General features: G+C 44.5%; 1 protein-coding gene across 2 annotated transcripts in view; it reads left to right on the top strand.

The window, feature by feature from the left end:
* The window catches only part of FBXO8 (F-box protein 8), a 91,058-nt gene that overhangs the window by 46,796 nt on the left and 22,689 nt on the right, over nucleotides 1-21,573 (top strand). For both annotated transcript variants that reach the window (XM_077477217.1, XM_077477216.1), the window contains one exon: nucleotides 20,055-20,181. In XM_077477217.1, the coding sequence (XP_077333343.1) occupies nucleotides 20,055-20,181 (127 nt within the window). The remainder of the gene's footprint in view (nucleotides 1-20,054; nucleotides 20,182-21,573) is intronic.

Below are 21,573 nucleotides of genomic sequence, written 5' to 3'. Positions count from 1 at the left end.
CGTGTGTGTATGTGTGTCCTTAAATTTGTCCATGGTTATTATATTTGTCAAGTCTGCCTACAGTGATATACTGTGCCCCAGAATATATACAATGGGTATAGAAAAGAATCGCCCCTTTTTAAAATCACATTTTGTTGCTTTGCTCCCTGAAATTAAGACACACAGTTTTTTTGTTTTATCCAGCTGTATTTACTCGATATAACGTCAACATGTAAAAAAAAAAAAAAAAAAAATTAGAAGCACTGAGTTGGAAAAAGGATCACCCCCTTGCAAGTATTTTGTTAAACCACCTTTTGCTTTAATTAGCCTTTTAAGCCCTTCAGTCTGTTCGGATATGTCTCTACTAACTTTGTACATCTAGACTTACTTGGCCACTCTTTGCTGAACTGCTAAAGTTCAGTTAAATTTGATGGTAAGTTTGTGGGCTGCAGCCTTAAAGTCATTCCACAGATTTTCAATGGGGTTTAGTCTGGGCTCTGCCTAAGCAATGCAAGGACATTCACCTTTTTCTCCTACAACCAACGTATGGTCATTTCTGCTGTGTGCTGTGGGTCATTGCCATGTTGAAAGCTGGACCTTCTTCCCATTGACAACTTTCTGGCAGAGGGCAGTATATTTTCCTCAGTTTCATGGTATTTTGCCCCATCCATTCTTCCTTCTATCTTGATAAGTGCTCCAGTCCCTGCTGCAGAGAAGCACCCCTATAGCAGGCTTTTATCACCTCCATGCTTTACTGTAGGAATGGTGTTATTTGGATGGTGAGCTATATTGGATTTCCACCAGACATATCGTTTGGTGTTGAGGCCACATTAATAAATTTTAGTCTCATCTGACCAGAACACCTTTTTCCATGTGGCCTCAGAATCTTTGAGGTGCATTTTGACAAAGCTTAGTCGTGACTGCATGTGGCTTTTTGCTTGCAAACTTCCCATACATGGAGGATTTATGATATTGTTGTCACATGCACACAATGACCCCTCTTTGTCATAAATTTCTGCAACTGCTTCAGAGTTGCTGTAGGCCTCTTGGTAGCTTCTCTGACCAGTTTCCTCCTGGCTCCTTTATCCAGTTTTGAGCACTGTTCTGATCCAGGAAGAATGTGTTGTACCAAATACCGTCCACTTAACTTCTTAACACCTTCCCGCCAACTACACACATACAGTGGGGCAAAAAAGTATTTACTCAGCCACCAATTGTGCCAATTCTCCCACTTTAAAAAGATGAGAGAGGCCTGTAATTGTCATCATAGGTATACCGCAATTATGAGAGACAAAATGTGGAAACAAATCCAGACAATCACATTGTTTGTTTGTCTGACTTTTGAAAGAATTTATTTGCAAATTATGGTGGAAAATAAGTATTTGGTCACCTACAAACAAGCAAGATTTCTGTCACTCACAGACCTGTATCTTCTTCTTTAAGAGGGTCATCTGTCCTCCACTCATTACCTGTATTAATGGCACCTGTTTGAACTTGTTATCAGTATAAAAGACACCTGTCCACAACCTCAAACAGTCACACTCCAAACTCCACTATGGTGAAGACCAAAGAGCTGTTGAAGGACAGCAGAAACAAAATTGTAGCCCTGCACCAGGCTGGGAAGACTGAATCTGCAATAGGCAAGCAGCTTGGTGTTAAGAAATCAACTGTGGGAGTAATAATTAGAAATTGGAAGCCCTACAAGAACACTGATAATCTCCCCCGATCTGGGACTCCACGCAAGATCTCACTGTGTGGGGTCAAAATTATCACAAAAACTGAGAGAATCCCAGAACCACACGGGGGGGGGGGGGACCTAGTGAATGACCTGCAGAGAGCTGGGACCAACGTAACAAAGGCTACCATCAGTAACACAGTACACCACCAGGGACTCCGATCCTGCAGTCCCAGACTTGTTCCCCTGCTTAAGCCAGTACATGTCCGGGCCCGTCAGAGCATTTGGATGAGCCAGAAGAGGATTGGTAGAATGTCATATGGTCAGATGAAACCAAAGTAGAACTGTTTGGTAGAAACACAACTCGTTGTGTTTGGAGGAGAGAGAATGCTGAGTTGCAACCAAAGAACACCATACCTACTGTGAAGCATGGGGGTGGCAACATCATGCTTTGGGGCTGTTTCTCTGCAAAGGCAACTGATCTATGTACATGAAAGAATGGGGCCATGTATCATGAGATTTTGAGTGCAAACCTCCTCCCATCAGCAAGTGCATTGAAGATGAAACGTGGCTGGGTCTTTCTTTTTTTAATCTTTAAATTTTTTTATTTTATTTGCTTTATATTCAAATTTACAAATATTGCCACAAAGTAATCACATACAATAATTCCCCTTACAAACAAATTTCCCTTATCCCCCCCTCCCATCCTCCCTCCCCCTATCAACCCTCTCCCCCTCCCATTCCCTCCGCCAATAATATTCAATTCACAATTTATACAAAAGTAAATTTTAAATAACATCAAACTTAAACAAATTACTCATTCCCTTCTCCCATCCCCCTCCCCACCTCTCATTCATTCCCTCCTTCATCCATCACTCTTGCAACTTACTCACCCTTTCTCATTGCTCACCCCACTTTCCCCATATTTTAACAAACTTCCCATAATTACCTCTTTTCCTATATATGTATTCCTCCTTTTTTATATTATCTTTCACCCTTTCCATCCATTCCTTTACTGTAGGCGCTTCCCTCCTCTGCCATTTAAACGCAATTAATTTCCTCCCCTGAAAAAGGCATCTAATGACCGCTGTGTGGATATCCCTTCGTACCTCCTCTTCTTCTATCAATCCCATTATACAGATTTTAGCTTCTACTTCCAATGATAACCCAAACACTTTATTAATTTTCCCTATTATTCCTACCCAATATCTATATAATCTTGGGCATCGCCAAATCATATGTATTAAATCTCCTCTTCGGTCCCCACACCTTTGGCATTCTGCATCCTGTCTACTCCCAAATCTAAACAATTTAAGAGGAGTGTAATATACCCTATGGATTAAATACATTTGAGATATACTATTTGATGGAGATAAGGAAACTTTCGCCCCCAATGCCAGAACCTTTTCCCACTGTTCTACCGATATTGGGCCCACCTCTCTTTCCCATTTTGCCTTTTTTTTCTCCTCTATTACCCCTTCTTGTTCTGTTCCCTTTAGATACCTATAGATCTCAGAAATACCTCCTTTCGATATATTATAGCTTATGATTCTCCTAAGTGCAGGCATCTTACTCCATTCCAACTTCCTGTTTCTAAATTGTGCCTCTAACGCATGTTTAATTTGTATATAATTAAGGAGGTAATAAGCCGGTAACCCATATTCATCCCTTAGTTCCTGAAATGTTTTCAGTCTCCCGTCCTTATATAGTTGTACTAAGAAGTGTATGCCCCTCCGATCCCATTCTACTAATCTCCCCATTTTCTTAATTTCCTCTAAGTTTTTATTTTCCCATATTGGTGAGAATTCTGTATATCCTCTGTACCCCAATATTACTTTTACCTCCTCCCAACACTTTACCATCAGTTGGACTGTGGGGCAGCTGGTCCTAAATGAGTCGGCTTCCACGGCTTCCGCGACCGTATTATGTGGAGTATCCCTCCCCAGGGGTCCACCCCCCCTTCCTGTCACTGCCACCAGGTTACCTCCCCTCATATACTGTAATTGGGCAGCCAGAAAGTAGTATCTCATATTAGGTAGTGCCATCCCACCCATTTCCCTTGGTCTCTGTAGTACTTGTAAGCTAATTCTTGCCACACTGTTCTTCCATATCACCTCTCTAAACAAACTTTCCATTTTTTTAAACCAATATTTTGGAATCCAAACCGGTGAGTTTTGTATAACATATAATATTTGAGGCATCCACACCATCTTAATTAAGTTGCACCTACCGGCTACTGACAAGGGAAGGTTCTTCCATATTCTAATTTTACGTTTTAATTTTGACATAAGTGGAACTAAATTCCCTGCTATATACTGCCTTGGGTCTGCCGTCATATTCACTCCCAAGTACTTTATTTGTTTAACTGTTTCTATTTGGGATACCTGTACTGGCAGTGGGGTATCGAGGGGATCCACTGGTAGGAGGGCAGATTTTTCCCAGTTAATTTCAAGTCCAGAGAAATACCCGAATTCTTTTATCAGGGTCATTGCCGCCACCAATGAGGGCCCCGTGTCCCCTAATAACAGCAATACATCGTCTGCATACAAAGCAACCTTTTCCTCTTCGTTCCCTCTTTTAAACCCCCGGATATCCTGCGCCTCTCTCAAGGCTATAGCCAGAGGCTCCATCGAGAGGGCGAAAAGCAGGGGCGACAAAGGGCACCCCTGTCTTGTCCCCCTCTCCAAATGGAACCCCTCTGAACATTCCCCATTTATTCTCACTTTCGCCCTAGGACCTGTATACAGTACTCTTATCCATTGCATAAATCTCGGACCAAATTGAAATTCCGCCAACACCCTCCTCAAATAATGCCACTCCACACTATCGAAGGCTTTTTTTGCATCTAAGGACATAACTGCTCTATTCCCTTTGTTTTCTGAAGGAATCTGAATGTTTAAATAGGTGCGTCTCACATTCATATTTGTGGACCGCCCTGGGATAAACCCAGTTTGGTCCTGATGTATTAGTTTTGGTATTATGTTTTTTACTCTTGTTGCAAGTACTTTTGCCAAAATTTTAACATCCGAACACAGTAACGATATAGGTCTATATGATGCGGTCTCCAATTGGTTTTTCCCTTCTTTTGCTAGGACCACCACTGTGGCCTCCATCATTGATTGCGGCAACTGTCCCGCTTCAAAAGCGCCATTGAACACCTGTAGGAGAGCCGGTAAAAGTATCTCCCCATCCGGACCTGGTGCTTTCTGATTTGTCATTTCTGCTGTTACTTTTTGCAGCTCCTCCAGGGTCAATGGCGCTTCCAAGCCCTCCCTATCTTCCTCCGACAGCCTGGGTAATGTTTTTTTCCCAAAAAATTCCTGCATCTCCCCCCTCTACTTCAGAGTTTGAAACTTTATATAGTTCCTCATAATATTTTCTAAACTCTTCCACTATTTCAGGTGTTGACTTCCTCATAACTCCCTCCCTGTCCAATATCGCCGGTATTATTGGGGACGAACTATTTGATTTAGCAATCATTGACAATACCCTCCCCACTTGTTCCCCTTCGCCAAAGAAGGACTGCCTCTGGAACTGCCTTTTCTTCTCTTCTTTCTCCCATATAAGTCTTTTATATTCTACCTGATTTTTCTCCCATTCCTTGGAACTTTCTTCTGAGGGGGCCCTTATATACCTCTCTTCTGACCTCCTTACCCTTTCTTTTGCTTCTATTTCCTTTGCTAACCCATTCTTCTTAATCTGCGATATCTTTTTTTTACTTTCAAAAGATTTTATTTTACGATAAAGGCACTTACATACATATACCAGAATATAAACAATCTGCAGCAGGGAGGGCCCGCTGACACAATGTAAGTAATGAAAACAGGAGACATTAGTGAAAAACAGACAATATCAAAAGGGTACAGTCGGCATGCCCCTCCTCAGCGAGGGGCTAAACAAAAAGAGAGGTAAACAAATGGTGACCCCTCAGGGAGAGCCCACCCAATAGAACCGTTAGGGGTAGAACCCAGGAGCCCCCATCCCGACACCCCTAATAGGGAACTTGCTGTGCCAGGATGGGGGAGTATCCTCCCAGGCCCCCCCCTCTCAGAGGGACAAAGAAGTTGATGGACCGTCCGCAGTGGGCACCGCAACGTTAAATTGGACTGTACGGTGAACCTGTCAATTACAGCTCTGTTGAGCAAACCAAAAACTTAGAACGTCTAGAAGGACAGAGGAAAGAAGAGAGGAGGAGAAGAGTAGGACAGAGGGGTAAGGGGATGTAAGCTATGTCCTAAAAGGGTGTAAGGTTATAGCGTGAGAATGTTTAGCATTCAATGTAAGAGGGGGCGCTTTAGGGGTGAGGTCTGGTCACTAGGGGAGAGCCTGGGGGTACCCCAGGCAGCAGAGAGATTCCCATGTAACGGGCCCAAGGGTCCCACACCTTTCGGAATTTAGGTGTGGTATCTGACAGAATACCTGACAGTTTTTCTTGGGACATTATCCACGATATCTTCCTCTTAACTGCGAGGAAGGAGGGTCTGGGTTGCTTCCATGCGGAGGCAATCGCAATTTTGGCTCCTAATAGGATAAAATAAGTTAGTTTCTGAGTGTTACCAGACAGCAAAGGAACAGGGGCATTGAGTAACGCAACCTCTGGAGTTCTCGGAACCCGGCAGCCTGTGACTAAGTAAATCAAGTTAAAGATTTTAGTCCAGAACGATCGAAGCCTAGGGCATTCCCACCAGATGTGGATCATGGAGCCACGAAGTTGGCACCCCCTAAAACATAAGGGGTTAGCCGTGGGGTATATTTTGGCTAGCCTGACTGGAGTGAGGTACCACCTGGTTATCAATTTGATGCTAGCCTCCATTAGTGAGGTGTTTTGGATCCCACGAAAGGATCTGGCTAGGGCCAGCTGCCAGGTTTCAAGACTGCCAGAGGTCTGGAGATCAGATTCCCATGCCGTCATATAGGGGGATTTGCCCGTTGGGGAAGTGAGAGCCGCATAGATCACTGAAATACCACCCCTCTGCTCCTCGATCCTACCACACCAGGCTTCATATTCAGTAAAGGGAGGAGGAAGGGGTTTGTTTTTCCAAAGTGAGTTCAAGAAGTGAGATATTTGTTGGAAGCGGAACCTCTCTGAGTCTGGTAGCTCTAAGTGTTCAATACAATAAGCCAGGGAAATCGGGCCCCTTGAATTGAAAAAGTGACCTATCCGGTAAAGTCCCTTGTCCAACCACCATCTGAAGGCCTCAATGTCCAGACCAGGGGGGAAGTCGTGATTACGGAACATGTGAGCAAGGGGTCTTAAAGTGGAGACTAGGGAAGGCTCTTTGCGAAGACCGTCCCATAGGGCGCAGGAGTGAGATAGGGATGGGGACATGATGGGCGGCCTAGCTTTGGGCGGGCACCACAATAGAAAATCTAGTGTAAAAGAGGGTACGGAACAGCGTTCTATGGACTGCCAATCCGGTTTCTCATAATTGGAGTAAATCGAGGATAGTTGGGCTAGGCGAGCTGCAAGGTAGTATTTGTGAAGGTTAGGTAAGCCCAGCCCCCCCCTGCGTCTGTGCAGGAAGAGCGTGTTTTGCGGTAGACGGTACCCCTTATTACCCCAAATATATTTCAGTATTTTGCTTTGCAGAGAGCATAGGTGGTCCTTCCGCACTGGTATTGGGAGGGCTCTAAAATAGTAGAGGATTTTGGGGAGAAGGGTCATTTTTATGGAGTTAATCCGGCCAAGCCAGGATAGTTCGTGTTTAGACCATGAGGAGAGATCAGTTTCCAGCTGTCTGTATAATTTGGGGTAATTGTGGGCATACAACATCTCTATTTTAGGTGTAAGGGAGATACCCAAGTATTGGATGGCAGTGTCACTCCATTGGAACGGAAAGGATTGTTTGAGTGAGAGGACTTGGTGGGTGGGAAGAGAAACATTCAAAGCCACAGACTTGGAGTAATTAACCCGCAAGCCTGAGACCTTGGCAAAGTCGTCTAGTACCCGGGATAAGTTGGGCAGGGTTGTGAGGGGGGAAGTGAGGAATAACAGTATGTCGTCCGCGAAGAGTCCGCACTTGTGCGTTTGACTACCGCACTGGACACCTCCAATGTCTATGTTGTGGCGGACTGCGATCGCCAGTGTTTCAATGGCTATTGCAAATATGAGGGGGGATAGGGGGCACCCCTGTCTGGTCCCCCTGGTGATGGGAATTGGAGCGGAGAGGTATCCCTGCATTCGAATTTGGGCCCTCGGCTGGGAGTATAAGGCCCGTAATAAGCCCAGGAAACGAGCCCCAAATCCCCACCTGTCAAAGAGCTGGAAGATGTACTGCCATGAGACCGAGTCGAAAGCCTTCTGAATATCTAAGGAAAGGAGGAAGCCAGATTGTTTGGGTCCCCCTTCCCAATTAGACTGCAGAATGGATATAATATCGATCGCCCTCTGAATTTGATCAGGTCCCTGTCTGCCGGGGATAAAACCAACTTGGTCCTTGTGGACGTAGCGTCCGATGAAGGAGGCTAGCCTATTGGCCATAACTTTCGTGAGAATTTTGAGGTCATTATTAATAAGGGAAATCGGTCTGTAGTTGCTGACATCTTCCAAGTTCTTGCCAGGTTTGGGGATGACCGTGATATACGCCGTGTTAAGGTGGGGATCCAGGGGGCCTCCATTAGCTTTATGATTACCGAGATTGGCCAGGTGCGGGGCTAGCGTGTTGGCAAAGGCTTTATAGTAAGGGATCGAAAGACCGTCGGGTCCAGGGGCGGAGCTTTTTTTAAGATCCTTTATGACTCCCAGTATCTCCTCTACCTGGAAGGGGCCTTCCATGACTTGTTTGTGAACATCCGATAAGGCAGGGATGGGGAGTCCCTCCAAGAACTTTGGAAGGAGGTTATCCTTGGGAGGTGGGGGGCTACTGTAGAGAGAGGTGTAAAAGTTCTGAAAGGCATTCAGAACTGTGACCGGATTAGACGTGGGCGGGTGTCCTGCGCTTCTGATCCGAGGGAGGGTGCTTAGCTTGGTTCTAGGGGAGAGTCTATTAGCCAGGAGTGTGCCTATTTTGTCCGCCTGTGAGTAAAACTTGTGGCCAGACCACCTAACCGATTTTTCTGCTTTCGTGGTGAGGGCGAGATTGAGTTCTAAGCGAGTCTTGTCTAGTATGGAGGTGGGGGTGCGGAGGGGGTCCTTTTTGTGAAGAGCTCTGAGTTTAGAGTATTCCTCTTCTAGCTTCAGGATGGTTGATTGCCTTTCCCGTTTTATTTGAGAACCTAATTGCATGAGTTTTCCCCTAATAAACGCTTTGTGCGCCGCCCACAGGGTTTCGGGGGAGACATCAGGAGTCGCATTAATAGAGAAATATTCCTGCAGTGCTTTGTCGAGATCCATAACTCGTGATGGCTCTGAAAGGAGAGATTCATTTAACCTCCAATGCCTGGGATGTCTCCCACTCGAACCCCCTAGGGCCGTCACAATTACCAGCGAGTGATCCGAGATCACTGTGTCAGTGATGGAGGCTTTGAGCATCCTGGGAAGGAGCGAGGAGGGGACAAGTATGTGGTCTATCCGTGCATATGATTGGTGTGGCGCTGAGAAGTGAGTGTAGTCTCTCTTTGTGGGGTTTAATTCCCGCCAGACATCGGATAAACCATGAGCGTGAAGCAATTTGGCGATCCGTAGGCTTGCCTTCGTGGGCCTGGTTAAGCGGGAATGTGAGGGGGAGGATTTATCAAGTCCTTGATCAAAGGCGACGTTAGAGTCCCCTCCGACAATAACCGTTCCCTCTAAAAGAGGCGCTAAGGTGCGTAACAGGGATTCGAAGAATTTGGCCTGACCCGTGTTCGGGGAGTAGTAGGAGACCAAGGAGTAAAGTTGGTCCCCCACCGTGCCCTTTACAAGTAAAAACCTGCCCTCCGGATCCGCTTTTTCAAAACTTTTATTGAATTTGCATGTTTTAGCAATCAAAATGGCCACCCCCCTGGTCTTGGATTCCGCGTTGGCTAAGTAGAACTGAGGGAAGTGGGCATGTAGGAACTTGGGACTATACCGGATAGGAAGGTGCGTTTCCTGAAGTAGAATTATATCTAGTTTCAGGGATTTGTAGTAATCAAGGGCTTTTCTCCGTTTGATGGGGGATTTAAGACCCTGAATGTTATGGGTGGCTATCTTAAGCCTAACAGCCTGTAGATCAGCCATGGAGCAGAGGGGGAGCCCAGCTTCTGAAAGCGACCTCACTTACCCAATCCATAGCGGGGTTCTCGGTAAGAGCGTTGGGATCGGTGGCCCGTGGTTGTTTCCCAGGATACCATGCCGACTGGGTTAACTCAGCCAAACCTGAGGAGAAAAAAAGTAGTGTCACGTAAACATTCAACAGGGGTAGCTTACCATCAAGGGGGGAGAGAGGGGGAGAAAGGGCAAGGAAAGAAAGCGTTCCTGAGAAGAGAAAGAGGAGATCAGGGCAGGAGACACCCCCCGAAATCCCTAGAAAGAACAATGTAGACAACTGACCCATAAGGTCAGAAGTCCCGACCCTCTGGCGCCTGGGAAAGGCCGAGGGAGGGAGAGTTACACATGTGGTCCCTCGCGGAACTGGAGACCCCTAGTCGGGTAACTACCCGAACTGTTAGATCAACATTAAATAACATTAGAAGATAAGCAGCAATAAGAAAAAAAAAGAAAAAAAAAACTTAAGGCACGACTAAACATAATGATTAGAAGACACTGGGGCTAAACAATGAATGCTGGTCATTAGGCAAAAGGTAGGATGGTATATCCAGGGAGGGTGCTGGGGAATACAGCCCCCTGAAGGGTCCTCAAAGCAGCCCTAGGGCCCATTTCGAGGGGGCACAAATAATATGAGGGGTTACGGGCAGTCCAGTAGATGGACGAAGTACTGCATAGCGTCCCGGGATATTGCAGGCAATGGGGAAAAGGGTAGCACAAGTCCTAGGCAAGGGGAGGGCAAAAAAGGGTGGAGGGCCAAACTTTCAACGTTTGGGGAGCAGTCCTCCGGCCCTCTCCAGGACCTCGGACGGTCAGTCACAGAATGGAGAGTCTGAAAAGGGGTCTGAATGTTGCTCAGGTGGGTGCATTATCCTTGACCTTCTTGGCTCTTCCGGAGGTCCACAACGGGGATTGTGGGCTGTTAGGAGTGGGCCGTTTGTTGGAGCTTTGGCTAGGGTTAGAAGTGTCCATATCAGCTTCTTGAGAAATGATTTTCAGCCTGGTGAGGAGCTTTTCCCCCTCGGGGAAAGTGGAGAAAGCAAAAGACTTCCCTTTGTCCGTGAACCTGACCGCAAATGGGAATGCCCATTTGTATTTTATGTCTTTTTGCGACATTGCAAGAAAGAGGGGTTTCAGAGCTCTCCGTCTCTGTATAGTGGAGGGGGAGAGGTCCGCAAAGATCTGAACCTGGTGGCCCTGGTATGTGACGTGTTGCAGGGATCTGGCTCTCTTCATAACTTCTTCTTTCACCGAAAAGTGATGTGGCTTGGCCAGAACATCGCGCGGAGTGCCATCCTTCCTAGGGGGGCCGAGGGTTCTATGGACCCGGTCAAGTTCAAGCTTAGTAGCTGGGATGTCAGGGATTAGCTGTTGAATGAGGTCTTGCACCGCCCTGGACACATCAGTTATTGATTCTGGAAGCCCGCGAATTCTGATGTTATATCTGCGTGACCTATTTTCGAGGTCATCGATACGGGCCATGGCTAGGTCTAATTGCTCCTGTACTGAATAAATGTGCCTGGAGTTTTGAATGGATCTGGCTATGGTATCCTCCATTTTATGTTCGATCGTTTCGATCCGGGAGCCTAGGTTAATAAAGTCAGCTTTCAATTCCCCCGTGATTTGCAAGGCAGTTTGGGATAGGCCCCTTTCTAATAGTTCAGAAAATTTGCCAAATAGGGCATCCATGTGGGAGACTGGGTCTGCATGAGCAGCCTCATGGGAGGCCATGGCGGCCTGAGTAGCCCTGTAAGTCCCCGCTGGGGAGGGGGAGAACTCCTGGAGGGTGCGTTCCAGCAGCGAAACCGTGGAGGCCGGGGACGGTGTGGCTTCCTTGGGGAGACCCCTGGGGTTGCCTGGGGTGGCGTGGAGAGGAGGAAAGTCTGTATCTGACCTGAAATCCACTGTGCCTGCGGATCTGTGATCCTGAGATAGGAGCTGTGCTGCGGTGGCCATCTTGGATTTCTCCCACACGTCCAATGAAGCGAACAGCGGGCCCAGATTGCGTTTAGCCAGTCCACCGGTCATTCGGTAATGTGCCCCAACTCTTCGGGAGTCCGTCCCTATAGCTCGGGAAGCGGAAGGGTAGCCGTGTCGTGCGGTAGGGGTTCCGTCGTTCCGCGAGGCAGCGGGGCTTTAGATGATCGCGGCCATCTTGGAAGCCTCGCGCATGCGCACTCCCGCGATATCTTTTTTATTAGTTCCCCCCTTAAGAAGGCTTTCAAGGTATCCCACATTATTCCCAGGGACGTAGATCCCACATTTATGCTCAAAAATTCTTTTAGATTTTCTTTTACCCCCTCCATGTTATCCATTAGTTCTAACCAAAATGGGTTTATCTTCCATTCCCTTCTACTACATCCTCTCCCTATTGTCATTAAAAACATTACCGGTGAGTGGTCCGAAATTCCCCTTGGCTCGTACTCCACTTTCTCCACCATCCCCAGCGCCTCTTCATTACACAGCACCATATCGATCCTGGACAAGGTGGAGTACGTCTTAGAGTGACAAGAATACTGTTTTTTTAAGGGGTTCCACCTTCTCCATATATCCACAAAACCCGTTTCTTCACAGAATTGAAATAACAACCCATTAGGTCCCTCCCTACTACCGACCTTCTGTGGGAACCTATCTATTTTTTGATCCATTATCATATTGAAGTCCCCTGCTATTATGACTGGGATTCCAGGCTTATCCTTTATAAACTTCAGCAGTTCATATAATATTTCTGCATTAAATGGTGGTGGGATATACACAGTTGCAATCACACATACTCTATCTTCTATACCACAAAAAAGGAACACATATCTCCCTTTAACATCTACGATGCTCTGCCTGCAGGTTAGGCCCGACCCAGGATCTATTAAGACACTCACTCCCCTTGAGTAGGAAGTGTATGTAGAATGATATTGTATCCTGTATTTTCTGTGTCTTAGCACACTGATTGTATCACGGTCCAGGTGGGTCTCCTGCAAACAGAGCATCCCATAATTACCCATATTCCCCATGGAAAATAACGCACGTCTCTTCAGCTGTTCCTTCACCCCCCGTATATTCCAAGAACAAATTTTAACCTTTTTAGTGAAGTTCCCTACCTTACTGCTTACTCCCATATTTAAAACCTGAATCACAATATCATACTTTTATTCTCCATTCTACGTGCTTTCTCTGTGTTTTCACACGTGATCTCCCCCTTGCTTTTTTCTTTTTCCCCTGTGCTCCAAAATTTTAATCCCACACATATTTTATATCTCAAATTTACCATATTTCTTATGCACATTTTACACACATTTTATATAAATTGAACAATATTATTTCCTTGTGCCTCTCTTAATTTCATTTTCTTGTGCCCTTTTTCCCTGACCACCGTATTCAATGCAATTTCACCCATCAACTTTATACTTAAATATATATATATTTTTTTTTTTTGTGCAATTAATAATCCTTTACCATGCCTACCTAATATCCTTTCATATCCTTTCCTATCCTTTCAACCTCCTTTCTCTCGCTATCATTCATCCATTCATACTCCCCATCCCTTTTTTCTTTCCCCTCCCCAACCCTCCCATGCCCCACTTGGGGCCCTTCTAAGGGGCTTCCAACATGACCGTTTTTACCTCCCAGGGTGATATATCCTCCCCACCTACTCGCCCTACCCACCCACTCCCATAACTCTTATTTCTATAACAAAAAATAGTCCACATTACTGCCGAGAAAAAAAAAAAAGAGGGAAGGGGGGAGGAAGAGAGGGAGGGAGACAAACAGAGCAATATGGGGGCATTCCCTCTTAGTCCAGAAAAAGGAAAAAAAAATGTCCATTTTCTTTCTATTTTCATATTACAGCATTCCCCTCTGTTGCAGCAGACATTTATTTTCCTCCAACCACGACTTAACTTCTTCTGGACTATTAAAAAATGTGTTTTCCCCAAATGCTGATACCCTCAACTTTGCCGGATAAAGCAATGCATAGTTCACTTTAAGACTCTGCAATTTCTTTTTGCACTCTATAAACTTGGCTCTCTGTCCTTGCAGCTCTGGGGAAAAATCCGGATACAATGAAATCTTTATCCCATTATATTCAAAGTTACGCAGTTCTCTTGCTCTTTGAAGGATAACAACTTTATCTCTATAGGACAGCAATTGGATGATTATGGGTCTAGGATGACTTCTTCCTTCCACCATCCTAAACGGAATTCTATACGCCCTTTCAATTGCAAAAAATCTTGATAGCTTCTCACTCCCTACTTTATCCTTTATCCATATTTCCATAAATTCAGCAAGATTATTGCCTTCACTTTTCTCCGGGACACCTAAAACTCTGATATTTTTCCTGCGTATAATATTTTCCATATTGTCCATTTTAGCCATACACAAATTTAACTGGCCCTTCATCATTTGCATCTCCTGTTTCAGCGGTAGTACATCATCCTCCACCTGGCTGACTCTCTCCTCCATATCTGATATACGGGCCGCAGTTTTCTGTACTTCATTTTTAAGATTTATCCCATCTTCTCTTATCTGCTTTAATTGGTCTGATACATCATCCAATGATAATTTACATGTATTCACCGCAGAAAGAATTTCTTTTAGTGATGGTTCTTTACCTTTTGCCCAAATTTCTCCTTCTGTACTTATCTCAGTGTCCCGTCCAGTCCCCCTCTCCAAGGAGAGATTACTCACGGACGCTTGTGCTTCCGATATTCCACCCATTACACCCGTAGTGTCCGACCGGACTGCCACACATATTGCTTTATTTGAACTTGTCGGCTCTATTTCGGTCGTCAAGCCCTGGCTTTTCCTTCCGACCGTTTGCACGGCTGCAGTACTCTGCGGCCGCCCCTCTCCGACTTGCACGTTCTTTTTAGGTGTTTGGTTTGGGGTCTGATTAGGCGTATGGGCATATCGCTCCAGTTTAGAAGCGGCGGCAGCAGCAGCAACGCCTGTCAGCCCGGTCGAGTGGCCAGCCTTATCTTTGGAACTACGTAATGTTTGTGATCCATTATGTGTGGTCGCCTCCTCCACCCCCCTTTTCCTAGTCATACCTTCAGGTCTTACGTCTCTTCCACCGGGGGGGGGGGGGGTATCGCTCAATCCCTCCCTTCGCTTTGATTCCCTCTCTCACAGGGTTTCTTACGTGGGGATCGGTGTTCCTCTATGGGAGAGCTTCCTGTGGCGACCTCCACATATCTCCACTGTTGCGCCGTTCGGTCAACCGAATGTACCGTTACTCTCGCTTTGGTGGTGTCACAGCTTCACAGCGTCCCCTCGTTTCGGCACCTCAACGCTCGGCTTCTCCTTCCCTCCTCCTCCTCCACACTACCTTGGCAGCATTAGTCTCTGGAGCGAGCGGTAGGTCTGACGTGGCTGGGTCTTTCAGCATGACAATGATCCCAAACACACCGCCCAGGCAACGAAGGAGTGGCTTCATAAGAAGCATTTCAAGGTCCTGGAGGGGCCTAGCCAGTCTCCAGATCTCAACCCCATAGAAAACTTTTGGATGGAGTTGAAAGTCCCTGTTGCCCAGCGACAGCCCCAAAACATCACTGCTCTAGAGGAGATCTGCATGGAGGAATGGGCCAACATACCAGCAACAGTGTGTGACAACCTTGTGAAGACTTACAGAAAACATTTGACATCTGTCATTGCTAACAAAGGATATATAACAAAGTATTGAGATGAACTTTTGATATTGACAAAATACTTATTTCCCACCATAATTTGCAAATAAATTCTTTCAAAAATCAGACAATGTGATTGTCTGGATTTGTTTCCACATTTTGTCTCTCATAGTTGAGGTATATCTTTGACAATTACAGGCCTCTCTCATCTTTTTAAGTGGGAGAACTTGCACAATTGGTGGCTGACTAAATACTTTTTTGCTCCACTTGTATATGTGGCTTCACAGAAGTGTTTTCTTTGTTTGTTTTGTTTTTTCCATGGGGCCGCTTATATACGTATCTCCCTTTGTGCTGGGAAACCACTCCCAGCACATGGGTTCTCTATTGACCGGGACTTTCAGTTCTGGGTCATCTAATCACTATGATAGCCTCTGATTGGCTATCATAGTGATCAGTCACTGCAAGCCTGCCCCTGTTTTTACGTCCTCTTTTGAATGAAGAGAAAGATGCTTTGTATCTGTCTCTTTCGAGGAGAGAAAAATGTAAACAAACCAAAGTGTGTGGGAAAAAAAAAATCTAAGAAAAATAAAGAAAAAAATAACAAGATCAAGGTTTGCCAGGGTTAGTGTTTTGATTGGGGTCAAAGGTCACAGTCAGCATAATTTTAAAGTTGGTGTCAGTGTGTTTTTAGGCAGGATTTTTTGTAAATCCGTGTATCACTGCAATCGTAAGGAGCAGGAGAATTTATTTTGGGTTGTTTGGTGGTAAATTGTGATAATAGCAAGAATGATACAGCTAAATTTAAAAAAAGAAATAAAAAACAATTTTACTATTTTGGGCTACTTTTCCTTTTGATGCAAAAAAAAAAAAAAAAAACATGCCACCAAAAGAGAGCCCAATTTGTCCTGACACATGTCAGAGTTGCAAAATTGTGCTTAGACATTTACATTTGTTTTAGCCTTAGGCGTGAAGGGGTACTAATGAACTTCAGTGTGCTTCTAGTCATTGATAAAGCTTTTGAATGTTTTTTTGTATCCATCTCCTGACTTGTGCCTGTCCACAACTTTATCTCAGAGATCTGTTGGCAGTGCCTTGCCACGCATAATTGATTGCTTCAGTTGCACTATCAGGGACTGAAATGCTCCAGGAAAGCTCTTCTCATGCTGAGCTAATCAAAATGACCACAGCTATCACAGTTGAAAGTCAAATGACTTTGTGTGCAATTGAGAAGGTGGCTAGCTATACCTGATTGAGTTTACAAGTCATTTTTAGGAGGGGGGGGGGTGATCCTTTTTTCCAACTTGGTGATTTTATGTTTTTGATTTTTGATTATTTTTTACTTTTCTGACATGTTAGAGTTATATCTTTTACTTGAATGTTAGAAGTTGCACTGAGTAAACACAGCCGCAAGCAAAAAGCAAAAACGACCTTTGTCTCAATTTCAGACTGCAAATCATCAAAACGTGATTATTTTAAAGGGAGGTGATTCTTTTCTATACCCACTGTGTGTGTGTGTGTGTATATATATATATATATATATATATATATATATATATATATATATATATATATATATATTATAGGCGACATGCATCACCACTGTGTTTTAACATTTTAAATATCCTCCTGTATTTCTCTCTCGCTATAATTGTTGGGGTACTGATTTAGTGGAAACTAAGATGAGAAGGTTCTCATGAGAGGTCTGTGGTTTGCAGCTATTTAGGATCAGAGCTATGATCATAGGTAAGAACAGTGGGAAACTGTATTCTAAAAATACACAGAAAAGCCCTATATAATATCTGAGAGGTGTACGTCAAAGGTCAATTATGTCAGGCTAAAAAGCACTAATACTGAAGTGCTCACTATGATTTTATCCCAGTGCTCAGATTACCGAAGTGATTGATGTGAAACCTGAATGATTGGATTCAGATGTGGCTTAAATACCACGATATATGCTAGATTTATTCATAAGAATTCAAGAAATGTCTCTGGGAAGAAGCCTACTAAATTTTGGGTAGAAGCTGGAAGCATTTATTGAAAGGTACACAATCATGGGAATTGTATTGTTTAATCTTCATGTTACCTTTTTGTAAATATATATTTACATAAATCTTTTTTCTTTCTTTGTTTTTTTTTTTGTTTTTTGTTTTTTTTGTTTTTTTTTTCTTTTTGAAGAAACTTCAATTCAGTAACTTTCTTCAAGTGTCCGTGGTTGCCATTGCGTCACTACAGGACAGATGTCTTTAATCAGAGAAAAAAAGAGTAGTTACTATATAAGCTTATTAGAGCTTACTTTAAATTCACCTGGCCACACTAAACTGATCAATCTGATTGAGTAAGATGGACTAATCTGGCTATAGGCTTAAGGCAGATATAACATGCTTTTCTCTATTGACCCTGCCATAGATACATTCATACTTATTGGGTTAATCTCCCCAATGGCGGCACCATTTGATATGTCAGACCAGATGAAAGGGGAATCTCCAATGGGTCACCGGAAAATTGACATAGTTTCTTATTTGTCCCTGCTGCTATACTTTTACATTTGATGGGTTTTAGCCTTTTAGTGCATCCAGTACCTATTGTTATGTTTATAAAGTGTGACTATAAGAACACATATTGTAGACGTGAACCCAAAACACTGTTGGTTTTAGCATCTTACATTTATTATAACTCATCTGGAACGTCTCCTGTTATATTAGATCGGATCATCCACTAAAATGCTAATTCTCTTGCGGTTTGCATTATCCGTGTACAGTGTGTTTTATTTTGTACTATTTGTTATTGGCAATAATATAACTTAATTTCCTTTGCAGTATCTAAGCACATTTTTTCATCATCTGGTATGCTTTGATCTTTTGGGGGTTTGGAATAATTGCCAGCAATTCTGGAACATTTCCACTTATTTTAAAACCTGAATTCACAAGCTTTTAAATTTTATATATATATTTTTTCCCATACAAAATCTGGCTTAATAAATTTAGTATAACGGGTAGCTTTAAAAACAAAACGAACCGAGGACTTGCCTTACTATATAAATAAAAAAAAAAAAAAAAAGCAGCTTTCTAAAAATAGGTCTGGAAGGCGCTTCATATCCGTTGGTATAGCAGAAAGATGGGAGCACCACCAGGTCTTTGTACTTCTAAAATCTTTATTGATCAGGGCAGGGCCCTCCTGTACTTCTTTTTTTTTTTTTGTACTGTAATTGTGTTGTTTCCCCCCCCCCCCCCATACATTTTAAAGCGATGCATAAACTGTTGGCGCTATATAAATCGTGTATAATAGTATTGATCACATCAAATGTAACATAAATGGTCCATGCATTTTAATGGTTCATCAGTCCCACTTCATTAGAGCTTATAATGAAGAACTTGGGTAAAAAGTAGATTTCTTCGAGAATCGCTAGAAAGTAGGGCAGGTAATGAGGTATCAAGTAGCTGGCAACCTGAGCAATGCAAAAATTTACTAAAGAAGGAATTAATTTTGGGGTTCATGCACACAGACTTTATAGGCATTTTTATGCCTAGCGAAAATTTTCTTCTCCTGGACGTACAGAATTCTATTTTCTCTAAACATGGCTAAATGAAATGCACCTAAACACAGGTACCGTATATACTCGAGTATAAGCCGAGATTTTCAGCCTCTTTTTTGAGGCTGAAAGTGCCCCCCTCGGCTTATACTCGAGTCATCGCTGTCTGCCCGCTCGATCAGCGTGTCGAGCAGACAGACAGCGGCCATTCTGATTCAAAAGCCGCGCCTCCGGCTCCCCCTTCGCCTGTGATAGGCGGAACACTGAATTTCCCAGCAGCCTGTGTTCCGCCTATCACGGACTTCGTATCATCCTCGTACTACGGACGAGGATGATACGATGTACGTGATAGGCGGAACACAGGCTACTGGGAAATTCAGTGTTCCGCCTATCACAGGCGAAGGCGGCGGCGCAGCTTTTGAATTTTACAATGGCCGCCGAGGCGCCGACGAACGAAGAGGGCACGGGACGGAGGCAAGGCACAGGACGGCACGGCACGGGACGGGACCGGAGGCAAGGCATGGCATGGCGGCGAGGCACGGCGGCGAGGCACGGAGGCAAGGAGGCTCGGCACGGGACGGAGGCTCGGGACAAAGGCTCAGGACACAGGTAGGCTGGACACACACACACACACACACACACACACACACACACACACACACACACACACACACACACACGGATGGATGGACGGACACACAGGGATGGACGGACACACAGGGATGGACGGACACACAGGGATGGACGGACACACACACAGGGATGGACAGGCATGTCTTACCCTCGGCTTATACACGAGTCAATAAGTTTGCCAGTTTTTTTGGGGGTAAATTGGGGGCCTCGGCTTATATTCGGGTCGGCCTATACTCGAGTATATACGGTAAATGCACAATTTAAAATTATTAAATACATTTCTGTGTGTCTAGAAATGTCCTATACACACCTATACATGCATGTATGTCCTTGCCATTGTGAAAAGGTTTTAGAGTTTACATACACTTTAAAGGTAGTGGTGATATTGCTAGTTTTTCATGAATGAAGTTGATAGATCATAGAAATGATTTTCACTCTTCTATTACTATTTAGATTATGCAAGTCCACTTGGGGACATTGTTCTATATACAATAAAAGACACCCGCCAGGATTTTCTTATCGAAATCTTTACATGCGACTGGATGAAGGAAGCCTAACCTTTAACGCTAATCCACATGAGGTGAGCTGTCCTTTTTCTTATGAGAAAAAAAAAGGATGTAAAGAATAGGAAATTTACATGTATACTATGATAAATGTAATATTTTTGCTTCTTTGGAGAACGTTGCAACTGGCATTTATAGCTATTGTTGGTTAGAACATAATGTCCGTCTCTGCCAGAGGTGTCGGCCCTAGTGAAATGACCTGGGATTTTGATGCATCAGGACTGTCGTATATAATTCTTAGGGCAACCTAGACATTATTAAACATGCGTGAATTAGAATCGTAACAGAAAAAAAAGAGTGATCTTTTCTCTGAGCTTGAGTCAAAATGTTAACTAGGTGAGAAGAAAATAAGGATGGAGCCTCTTATTGTAGAAGTAATGTCCCCTCTTTACAAAAGGGCTATCGCATAACCAAGATTTTGTATATAAATAAGGCAGATTAGGATATATTGCGTTTCCAGGAAATATACTGTGTGCTTCTATTGACCACTTGCGTACCACCCACCATACCTATACTGTGGCAGGGTGGCCACTCTGTCCCAGATCACTTACCTGGTACGTGATCTGACACTTCGGAGTCTGGGGCTCCCATACACACAGTGGGAGCCCAGCGGGATGTGCGCTGGCACCTGTTGATTTATCTAATACACACGCAGAGCGACGATCTGCCTATGTGAACAATGTGGCCATTCTGTGAAGAGGGAAGGCGTTGATCCTTTGTTCTTGCAAAGCAGGGACACGGATCTTTGCCTTCTCTTAGTAAAAACACCACCTCCACAGTACGCAAGCACTGGCTAGGAACACATTTAAACCTTTGATTGCTCCTGGTGTTAACCCTTTCCCAGCCAGTGTCATTAGTACGGTGACCGTGCAATTTTTTTTTAGCACTGATCACTGTATTAACTAATTCCCGACCGGCGCATGCCGATGTATGTCAGCAGAATGGCATGGACAGGCAAATGGGCATACCTGTGCGTCCCTTTAAATTTGCCGCCATGCCATCGCACGAGCGACGGTCCGGACCTCCGTGAGTCAGATTGCGGGTCCCGCGGACTCAATCGCCACTGGGATACTAGCGATCGTCTCACGGGGAGGAAGAACAGGGAGATGCTAATGTAAACAAGCATCTCCCCGTTCTGCCTAGTCAGTGTCACTGATCTCTGCTCCCTGTGATCGGGAGCAGAGATCAGTGATGTGTCACACACAGCCATGCCCCTGCACAGTTAGAAACGCGTCCCAGGACACACTTAACCCCAACACTGCCACCTAGTGGTTAACCCCTTCACTGCCAGTGTCATTTACACAGGAATCGGTGCATTTGTATAGCACTGATTGCTGTATAAATGACAATGGTCCCAAAAATGTGTCAAAAATGTCCAATGTGTCCGCCATAATGTCGTAGTCACGATA

The sequence above is a fragment of the Lithobates pipiens genome, unplaced genomic scaffold (assembly GCF_037356315.1).
Source record: "Lithobates pipiens isolate NorthernLeopardFrog02 unplaced genomic scaffold, aLitPip1_a1.2 Scaffold_13, whole genome shotgun sequence".
Lineage (NCBI taxonomy): Eukaryota > Metazoa > Chordata > Amphibia > Anura > Ranidae > Lithobates > Lithobates pipiens.
This window is presented reverse-complemented; position numbering and strand designations above follow the sequence as displayed.